Source organism: Sipha flava, unplaced genomic scaffold (genome assembly GCF_003268045.1).
Source record: "Sipha flava isolate LNK unplaced genomic scaffold, YSA_version1 36_pilon_pilon, whole genome shotgun sequence".
Lineage (NCBI taxonomy): Eukaryota > Metazoa > Arthropoda > Insecta > Hemiptera > Aphididae > Sipha > Sipha flava.
Genome location: NW_020273076.1, coordinates 2,619,164 through 2,630,954, shown reverse-complemented (window position 1 = coordinate 2,630,954; position 11,791 = coordinate 2,619,164). Strand labels below are relative to the sequence as shown.

At 25.7% G+C, this 11,791-nt stretch overlaps 1 protein-coding gene across 3 annotated transcripts; it reads left to right on the top strand.

Annotated features, from left to right (window-relative positions):
• Window positions 1–1,444: 1,444 nt before the first annotated feature.
• LOC112688024 (aldose reductase-like) lies at window positions 1,445–11,296 on the top strand. Of its 3 annotated transcripts, none has more exons than XM_025561032.1 (7): window positions 1,445–1,603; window positions 7,864–8,052; window positions 9,236–9,352; window positions 9,411–9,599; window positions 10,550–10,762; window positions 10,825–10,973; window positions 11,033–11,296. In XM_025561032.1, the coding sequence occupies exons 1-7, from the start codon at window positions 1,520–1,522 to the stop codon at window positions 11,073–11,075; spliced, it is 984 nt and encodes a 327-aa protein (XP_025416817.1). In that variant the 5' UTR covers window positions 1,445–1,519; the 3' UTR covers window positions 11,076–11,296. The 3 variants fall into 3 exon arrangements, with proteins under 3 accessions (XP_025416817.1, XP_025416819.1, XP_025416818.1); XM_025561034.1 differs by lacking the exon at window positions 1,445–1,603 and adding an exon at window positions 1,666–1,750; XM_025561033.1 differs by lacking the exon at window positions 1,445–1,603 and adding an exon at window positions 6,262–6,471.
• Window positions 11,297–11,791: the final 495 nt, after the last annotated feature.

Sequence of the window (11,791 nt, the reverse complement as noted above, 5' to 3'; positions counted from 1 at the left end):
TTAGTAGCCCGCATATTACTTTGTAGCCGTCAAAAAAAAATGAAAATAATTTTGTATTGTTTTACAATTTGAAAAAATAAACCTAGGTATGTATTTAACTTAAATAATTTATGCATTATTTAGAAATCAGCATATAATATCAGTGTATGATGCACTCTCCTGACGAAATTCCTGGCGGCACTTATGGTCGCAACTGTAAACATAATAACTAATTATTAGTTATTAGTAACCAGTTACTAGTTAGTCGCAATATACTTATTGTGGTTTGGTGTGTACGTGTAGATGTTCCAACCATCAAGGATTACTGAAATATTAATTACACTAAGTGATTGTTGATGTTAATATAATGCAGCGATCGCCAACCGGTGGTACGTGGGTCTGCACGAGAAAATGTTGATTGATGCGAACAATTTTAAACATTATTTGAAATTTTATTAACCTTTAGTTTCTTAAACGAGAATAGAGATATGTTAGTCAGCATCAATATTATATAATATTGTAGTAATCAAAAACGAAGTAAAAAAAGAAAAAAAAACCATTATTATTATTTTACTAATGTATTTTTTTATTTGACAGAAGACTTATCAGCGAAATCGCTTTTATAAAAAGCTGTTAATTCAAAATCTCCGAATAAAAATCTAAGATCATGAATTATAAACACTATAAATATTAACTTGATAGTTGTACGTAGAATTTAGTTATTAATATATATAAGTATTTTTGCTTTGTACTGTTCTGTTTTTATATAATTACTTTGTAGTCTGTTATATATATTGTATGACTTTATGTTAAAGGACATTGGTCCGCTGAGTTTACAATAAATAAATAAAAATAAATAAATATAGTGGTCCAAGAGGTTTAAGAGGTTGATGATCACTGATATGATGCACGGGTTAGATTAGATTAATTATCTGTAAGCAACCTCGAATTAGGATTAATAAACAATAGAATAGACACTGAAGATCAGCACGTAAATACACATATTATCTCGAAGATACGATTTTCTATACGCTTCTAAATTCAATTGCGTTAAAATACAATAGTCATGAAATATTTTTTTTATATTAATATACATATATATTATTAAAATAATTAATATTCGTTAAAAGTCGTTAGTTTAAAATAATTGATTGATTTATCTGTCTAGTTTTCTTAATTTTAATTACCATATCATTTTCGTAAAAGGAATATAGTGATATAAATAAAACAGTTGATTTCAAGGTCAATGAATCCTTCAGTCTTTCAAAGTTATGGTTACAACATCCAGACAGATGTCGTTACTCGCTTAATCGTGTATCGAATGTTCGATGAATAGGTGTACCTACCGAATTGATTGAATTTGATCTAATTTTATAAATTTAACCTAATTTAATTAAATTTACCATTTAATCTGAATATAAAATTTAATATATTTTTTAGTTATAGTACTGTCGACGATAAAATTTATTCATTAAATAAAACACCGTATTACATTATATTTTATTTTCACGTTTGATTTATTTTGATATTTTTGTTAGAGATGTCGCCGTCGTCACAGTTGGTGAAAATGGTCAAGTTTAACAACGGCCAACAATACCCGATTTTGGGTCTGGGAACGTGGCAGGTTAGATATTATACATATCACATTGCATGTTAGACATAGACATGCACAAACTTCTGTTTCAGATGTGGCATTTATTTTTTTTGACCACCCATCTCTATACAAAATCTTCCCTTAAAAAAATCAGTTAAATATACATATAAAACATAGGTAAGTTCTAAATAAAATTTGTTATTAAAACTGATATACAGTACAATTAGTACAAACATTATGTGAATTAATATTACAATTATTTAATGTATTAATCGTTCTTCTGCTATTAAACTCTTCAATTATTCCATTACTTCATTATAATTAATTGAATTAGTTGTCTTTTGTTAAAAAAAATATATATATAATAACGCATTTAGTCATTATTGATTCATCGAAGACCGTAACTTTGTCTTCACTATACTTAATTTTGAAAAGGAACTTTCACAGGATTTTATGTACCATTGCCAGCAGTGACGGATTTAAAGGTTCAAATAAACTTGGTGAATCAATAATAGGGGTCTCATACAAAATGTATCAATAATTATTGATACATTTTACATTTTTACATTGTACGAGTATATTAATATACTTATCCCCCATTTTCAAAATCGATCACTACAATCGTGATAAATAATAACCAACCAATATTCATTTTCAATTAAATTAAATTTATTATGAAATAATAGTAGGTAATATAAAATAAAATGAAAAAATTATAGTTGAAAACTTTTGCGAATTTAAGCTTTTGAAAAATTGTTGAAAAGATCGTTCATATCAAGGAGTGTTGCTTCATACTCCATAGCAAGAATGGCTAAATTGTTTGTTCGATTTTGAACCAAAGTTAAATAAAGATAATAATTGAATATTTTTTGTACACTCGTAATTATTTTAGCATTCCTACTGCCATTGAGTAGTGTTAAAATTATTTTTAAAAGAGTTTTCATTTGGGGCGCAGACAATGAATGTCGAATAACAGGTTTCTCTATAATTACAAACTCATAAGGACTAGTGATCTGGTGATGGTTATTTTACGAGTAGTTTCCACGATAGCAGAGTTCTTGTTAAATATTATGGAAGTCGGTAATTTACGTTAAAACGTTTAATTTTGTATACATGTTTTTAAGCAGTTTTATAAAGATAATTTTTTCATGCGAAAAGCTAGGCTTTCTTCATGTCTTAGAACACACTTTGTTATTATTCTATTATGTTGACATCGAATTGCGTAATGTTTAAGAAAAAAATATTGATTCGAATTATTACGAGGATGATTTCGAATAATCCATAAGATAAATTGATTAATTCTTACATCAGTAATGTTACAACTATTATTATTATTATTTTAACGTATTTAATACATAAGAATATCACGTATTAAATACATTTCTAATTTCAATCAGAATTTAAAATCGAGAAATTGTTGTGTAAACATATTTATTCATATTTACTAATGAAAATAAAGTGAAACATTTCGCAATTTGATGAATCTAAAATAATTTAAAAATTAAATCTGATTTGCCTTACTACAGTCAAGTGATAAATTGTTATGAATTTATATAGGAAAATTACTAAGTAATCAAAAACATGAAAAAAATACAAGATATAAATAAACTTTATATTTTGAAAAACAAAACGCTTCTTTCCATAGTTGTCTACCAAAAACCATGGTTTCTTCCAGGCACACCCGAAGAGATGTAGCTCACTTGGTGCAAAATACTTTTAGTGTCAATATTACCCCCCTAACACTCATTAATTGATATATCTTGTTTATCATCAACAAGAGTGTATTTGAGGGGGGGCCCATGGCTCGTATTTTTTTTAATATAATACATTGATTTATTTAAAAAATGTATTGTATAAATAATTAAGAATATAAATTACTAGTCCATCATTATAATATGTTATCATTAGAGGAGAGGACTTGTAGCATTTGAATATTTTTTTTGCACAGTCACAAAACAGCTGAGTGCGAAACAAATACGTTTCATGCTTCCGCAAATTTAATTTTGAAATTTTATTGTGCATATAAATGCATATTTTGCGTTTTTTTGGTTTTTAATGTATATTTCTTCCATTTTATACTTTTAGATGCATATTTTAAATAATTTATCATTTTATCAATATTATTTCCTCGACGTTTTTATTTATTTATACAAACAAAATAACGTTGAATTTAAAATTATTTTAAATTTTGATCATAATATTAATATGGTTTTTGACTTCTCTCAGACCCATCATGGTTTTTCTAAAAACACGTCTCGAGAGTAGTCGATTATATTGTTGTCGGGTTATTAATTTTATTTATAGACAGATGAGATAATATTGTTCAACGCACAAAATATTGATACGGGCTTTGGGGACGCTTGTCGCCGACATCGGACATATTCATATTTTAGTTATCGCTGTTTCTCAACTGTTGACAGTCCAAACACGTTCTATTTACTATTTATTATAAAAAATTCCTAAAGTAAGTATCCAGATAAGAAAACCCATAAAATAAACATAATTAATTTATCGTAACTTATAAGTTGTTAAATAAAGTTGTAAATAAAATTTATTCATTATAATAAGTACCTACAGAAAAATTTTTTTTATGTTCAAAAAAATTAATTTTAAAATGCATATTTTTAATGCATATTTTGTATATTTAAGTGCATATTTGGTGAATTCTTAGAGCTACAAGTCCTCTGCCCTAATTATCATTATAACAGAAACATGAGTTGTAGGTAATGAACTGTAAATTATTTTCAAGTTTGTATTGAAGAAAAATTAGTTTCGCCCCTCCCCCCCAATGGCCGCCACTCAAATACGCCCTTGACCATCAATGATGAGTATAACTAAATAAATTTAAAACATAAATAATTTTATTTATTAGTTCTAGTAAAAATGTATATTCTTTATTACATTAATACATTATTAATCATTAAAAAACAATGCCAACCGCCTAGAACTCAATCCACTTTTCAATAATGCCTTCTAATTATTGTTCAAAAAATTCCTTATTTTCGTACCGTTTGTCAATGGATATTAATCAGACCTAGACTACTTAACTATTAATTTCCCATTCTGTTTCTAGATATAATATATTGTCTATTGCCTTTATAAATTTATCTAGAAAATTTACGTTTCTATCTTGTTCTTGCGTCTTTGTTTTTTTGTCGAAGAAATTTGTAATATTTTATTAAATTTCATTTATAAGACATATTTTCTAGTAATGTTCGGTTTCGAAAGTTGTAACTCCTAATTATAAAATAATTCCACAATCCACAATATTACATATCACGATTATTTAAATGTGATAATGTGATGTCAAAATGAGTAAAATTAAAAACCCAAATGTACAATAATAATTATATCATTTTAATATTTTACTTATATATAGTATACAGAATACACTAATATATTATTACAATAAGTTGCTCGAATATACCTATAATAAATAATAATGTAACATAGATCAGTGGTTCTCAACCGGTGTGGTGCGGCACACTACTGTGTCGCGAGATCGACTAGGTATGCCGTGGAAAATGTCTGATATTTGAAAATACCAATTGATGAAACTATGACAGCTAAATATCAATTAATTTTGTAGATAAGACGATACATATATAGATAAACTGTTCCGTTCTAACCCAACTGGATATCTTAGCGTGTAGCCAAAGTATTTTTTGTTTTCAAGTGAATGAGTGTGCCGCAAAAACTTGTGATGCATAATGGGTGCCGTGAACAAAAAAAAGGTTGAAAACTACTGACATAGATAACAAATTAATAATAATATTAGTGGTGACCAAAATTAATGTATTAATAGACGCGTGGATAGACGTGGCTGTACTCAGTACTGAGGTAAGACAGACGATGGTTTCTCAGAATAGGTATTTAATAATTACTATATTAAGTATATTCATGGACATAAATTATAAATAACAAAGAATGCATTTTTGTATTTTATTATTTATTAAAAAAATTAAAATTATTAAATTCCCAGGTGGTGCATTTCCACCGCCTGGCCCCCCCTCCGGTTGTGCCTAGTTTCTTTATACCGATTTCAAATGGTTTTCTGTCGATTTTAGGTTTAGAATCAAAGCTTAAAGGTCTAAATGGCTTTTAAAAGAATAGATCAATTCAATTCTAAAAATATATATTGCTGTTTAAAAAAAAAAATATAAATTATGTTTGAAAATATCCTGTATGCGTTTTTCAGAACTCATTTCTAGAATCCTTAAGTTTTTATACCATTACAAATAGTCATACTTGTCCAGCCGAAGTATTATGTTTTTCATGAAATATTATCACACGTTTATGGTATGGGTATAATACAATTATTGCTAAAATACAGGATTGAGTCATTTGACACAGGTTACTCTCAATAAATATTCGAATTGTGGACTTTATAAAATATGGTACTTAATATAGCTATTGAACTAATCTATTGTATAACCAAATAGTCAAACGAATATTCGAATATTTATTCATTAAAATTAATAATTATTTAACTGAATAATTAATATTTATTTTTTAATGATAAAAAACGATTAACTTTAATCATTGAAGTCGACCAACGATGATATAAGATCGAGAAAAAAAACCTATAGGAACTTGATAACTGTAGGGTAATTATTACGTTTAATATATAATTTATCAATTATTTAATTATATAATTAAATTATTTATTTGTACATACTTGAGTATTATGAGAATCATAAACCATCTATCCAATGATTAATATGAATGGACAGTTTTTGTTTAAATTAGGTGTAATTTTTTTCGGTTTTTACATTTTTTTCGAGTTCTTTATAAGACATTTTTCTCGTGATTTAATTTTCTGTAAACGTTCTGGTATTTTATGGGCTGATTTTCGAACGTTAATATTTGTGGATGCGATCGTTTTGGAATAAAAACAGGTACATTTTTTCGATTTTACATTATGAAATTATAAAGTGGCCCAGAAAAATAAAGTGACAGTAACTCGGGGGCGTCCACTTAGAAGTCCACTACCCACTTAGAATCGACTTTTGTGTAGTTCTTTTTTAACCCCTGTCCAGTGATGTATTGCTAAAATAAATTTTAGGTATACGTCTTATTTCGTGTAGTAACTATCATATGATAGGAACCAAAAAAACTCACTCATGAACTATACATCCTTAATTATGACTGTTTGATAACAGAAACTTGTTGTTAAATGATAATAAATTTGAATTTTTCGTTAAATAAAAAAGAAATATAATATTAATCTATACGATACCGCACGTCATAAATATAACAGCAAGTTAGGTTAGTCAAGGTATTATGTAGTTATTTGTCAAATTACGAGTTATATGCTATATACGGCCGTATACTAGCGTATCCAGTGGTTGAAATGGCTCAAGATAAGTGGAGGAATGCCTTACAATTCAAATTTCCTGATATCATCATAAAATTCTTCACACACCTTGTGTACCTATAATATTTTTTTATTTTTTTATAGTTCACATAAAGTATATTATTTTAGTCCGTGGCTCTAAATACGGGTATAATACGAGTTGCGAAACGGCTTATACCAAACAACACGATAAGCTGAGCGCCTGGGCCTGAATGTTAAAAACAATTATTTTCACGGAAAAAAAAAAATGTCATATATAAATATAAAAATGATAAGTATATCATTTTAAAATACAAATCTTAGGAGAAATGCGTTATTCTAGACAAAACAAGTAGAGGAATGAAAACTGTAAATACAAAATAGTAGAGGGATGCTATCCCTCCGTATCCCCCCCCCACTTTGAGCACTGCGTGTATCATCAATTTCTCATATGGTATACGCTATGGATAAAAATAGCGTAAGTGTATACGCCGTATACCCCTGTTTACTCTCCAATACACCACTGCATCTGTTTGTGTTTTGAAAGTTATGCCTATTTTATTTAATTTTTCACTAAGTATAGTCCTGACAAAAAGCCCAATTCAGTATTTATAGTCACGCGTAATATGATTTTGTTATAAAATGATCCACATTAAAAAAATTTGAAATGTGTATATCACATATATGATGATCGATTCCTTAAATACGGATTCAGGGGGCCTACATTTTAATTTTTAAAAACTTAGACATTTAATTAAATACCATTTGTGCCGTAGCTATAATTCTTAACTTTTTACAGTGAAATTTTTTTTAAGTTATTAACGGATATGAGTAGAAATTTAAATGTAATATACAGTCCTATAGTTATTCTATTTTTCAGTTTAGAGCCTGATCTCTAAATAATATTCAAAAATACTTCAATACTTAATAATATGACTTTTTTTTTTTTTATAAGACCACTCCTGATATACAAGGAACTGATCAGACTGAAATGTATGAAGCCATTAAAAGTGCAATTAATATAGGATATCGTCATTTTGATTGTGCTGCTTACTACAATAATGAAAAGTTTGTAGGTATGGCTATAAATGAAAAAATCAAGGAAGGAGTTATAAAAAGAGAAGAAATATTCATCACAGATAAGGTATGTTATACAAAAACAGTATTACTTTTTTAGTAGATAATACCTTCATTTTTTCATCATTTCAATTTAATTTTTCCTAAATTAATCCCTCTAAACTATTCTTTCCCGACATTATATTCATCCTACATTTCTGATTTATACGAGTACCTATATATAAGTAGTATATATTATGAATTACTTGTTAGTATCAAGTCTCAGTTAAAGAGGTCGTTTAAATAATCTTAATTTCTAAAGATATTGATATGGCAGTGAAATAAAATGTCTTAATAAGATAATTTAAACTTTTAATGTCCTAATTTTTGAACAAAATAAATCATCTAAAACTTTGGAAAATAAAAAATTTTAAGTGTTTATAAATAGCAAAAATTATATTAAATATTTAATACAATTCATTCAAATATTTTTAAATTAAATATCTTTATAATGATAATATAAGTACTCAGTAAACGTTTTGTGTGACTATTATTAATATTTATAAATTAATAACTAAATAACTATTATCGTGTTACCAAAATTCGTCAAAATATTTATTTTTGTCAAAATTAAATTTTTTACTGCTTATAAAGGATATATATAAATGAATTTTCAATAATATATTTTTTTTGGTCATTAAGAAAATCTTAAAAAAAAATGTTGTAATCAATTGTGAAGTCTATAGAAAATAAGTATTTAAATTGAATTTGTTACGAATATTTAAAAATGTGGTGGACATTTGTGATTTTTGTCGTTTTATCAACCGCTCATGAAATTATTATTTGGAATTTAGCTAAATTGTTTTTCCTTATTCATAAAATTAAATATTAATAAATAACTTGGTAAAGTATATTAATCATTGGATGTTGACATATTATTTATTATTTTAGATTTTAGTAGTACAGTAACAAAAAGATTTTTTTTTTTTTTTGAAAAAAATAGTTTTAAACCTAGATGAAAATATTTGATTTTAGTAATAACAAATGTGGAAAAAATAATAAAGAAATAAAATATTTGTGATTTTCTATACAATTTAGTATACAATGTACAGTTGATAAACTGTTTTGGATTAAAATTGTATAGTAAAAAATGTAGTTATCATATGCTTAATAATTTGATGATTTAATGATAAATTTATTAATGATATCAATAAATTTAATATATTGATTATTGATTATATTGTATTTGTCCTTAATTGCAATGCATTTAGCTTTGGAACAACAAACATAACCCTGAAGAAGTGGTAGATACATTGAAGGATAGTTTAAAACTTTTATGTTTGGATTATATAGATTTGTACCTTATCCATTGGCCAATGTCGACTACTGTAAGTAATATTTTTAAAAATTATTGAATTTGTAATTAAATTTATTTAAATAATTTAGGAAACTCCAGTTGCTAGGGATAGCCAAAATCGGTTTATTGAGAGTATTTATTCTTATTTAGACACATGGAAAGCTATGGAACGATGTGTTCAGTTAGGGCTTACCAAATCAATAGGAATTTCAAATTTCAATATGAAACAAGTCAAAGATATTTTAGGAATTGCGACTATTATACCAGTGGTAAATCAGGTAATGTCTCATTTAAGAATTAATATAAATAAACTTAGTAAAACTTAGTTTTCTATGCAATCGCATATTTTTTTCCTTTCAATATTTTTGGATTTTTGTCAGTTATCTCCACGAATCATCATAATTTGAATCTAATAATGAAATTTTTTTTTGCATATTTCTGCATATTAGAGGTTATTGCATATTTTGGCAAAATTCAAAATTTATTGCATATTGAAGTGAAAATTATTTAAAAAAATGTATAAAATAATATTTTGTCTAGTAGAAAAATTAAAAATAAATTTCATAGTCACTAAATAATAATTTATATATATATATATTTAGTTATAAAATAAATAATCGATAACGACGTAAACTTAATCGCTCTTGCTGTGTCAGTCGATTATCGACATACCACTTGCTTCAAATATGCCCCAATAACTTAGGTTGACATCGAAGGTTCGTTGTCAGTCTTAAAAAATATGTTAACCGATTAACGACATAGCTTCACAGAAGATAAACTTGATATGCATATGATTATTTATTTTAATAATAAATAAAATTTTAAAAATAAATTAAGTTCAGAAAATTCCTTAAATTTTTTTGTATTAAGTATTTAAGTAATTAATTTTTTAAGTTGAATTATAAATTTTAAATAAATAAAAAATTCTTGCATATTTTTTGCATATTTTCATAATTTTAACTGCATATTTTTTTTACATATTTTCATGATTTTGACTGCATATTTTTTGCATATTTCTATACTTTAAAGTGCATACAAATCCACGCTCTAATTATAAGTAACAAATTAAGAAGATTTTATAAATTAATATGACAAAAATAAATCGTTTTATAATATCTATTATTGCCATTTGTTATTTAAAGTATTACTTAATTAAAATTATAGATAATTTGTAGTTCATTGATATCGAATGTATTCCCAAATTTTTTTTATATTTCAATTATTTTAGGTAGAAAATCATCCATATCTCACTCAAAATAAACTTAAAGAATTCTGTGAAACCAATGGCATATTATTGACAGCTTATGGACCTTTGGGATCACCTTATAGACCATATAAACGGACAAAATCAACAAAAGGTATCCTATTAGATGATCCTATGGTAAAAAAATTAGCTGCTAAATACAAGAAAACCAATGCTCAAATATTAATAAGATTTCAGGTAAAAATCTTATTTAATACAAATATTTTTTATACATTTAGTAATTGTCATAAAAAATTTAGATTCAAAGAGGTGTTTTAGTTATACCAAAATCATCTCATCCAGTAAGACAAAAAGAAAATTTTAATGTTTGGGATTTTGAAATCAGCACGGAAGATATGGATTCACTTGAATCATTGAATCAAAATCTACGTTATGTTAAAATTGAGCCGTGAGCATTAAATTATATTTTTATAACTCTTCAGTTACCTAATTACAATTTTTTTTCAGAGCACAGCACATGAAAGACTATCCGTTCAATGAGGAATTATGAAGACTATGAAATTAATAAATTTCTTTTTTTTCCATTAATCCTCAGTATAAATTGTTTAATATTTTTAAATATGAAAATAAATATTCTTTGATTGTGGTGAAAAAATGTAATAATTTATATTTTTAATGTTTAACAATTTTCATGGATATTCAACCGAAGATACTGATGAAATATACTTTAAGTCGTATTTGATTAACCAAATTAAAGGTTTTATTAATTCATATTATATTATTTAATCTTATTATAATCATCTGGGGAATCTATGTGACCTACGAACACATATGAGAAATATTGATTAGTATCCATCAGATTTAGTAGGTAACTAATTGCATTAAACATTTTATATTAATCTGATAATCATTAATATTTGAATAAATAAACAAATAACTTATATATATATAAATAAATAAATAAATAAAAGCTGAGCCTAAAATATTATTACATTTTTTAAGTACAATTAGTTTCGAATTGAAAATTCATCATCATGTATAAATAAAGTTAATAAATAATAAAATTGTGGCTGAATGTGAAAATATAAAATCTCAACTTTGACGATTATTGATGATGAATTTTTTTATTCAAAACTACTCGTACTTTACAAATATTATAATACTCCAGGCTAAGCTTTTATCTATTTATTTATATATATAAGCTATCTGATTATATATTAATTTATGAACATTAACTACTCACTAATTTTTAATTTTAATTAAATT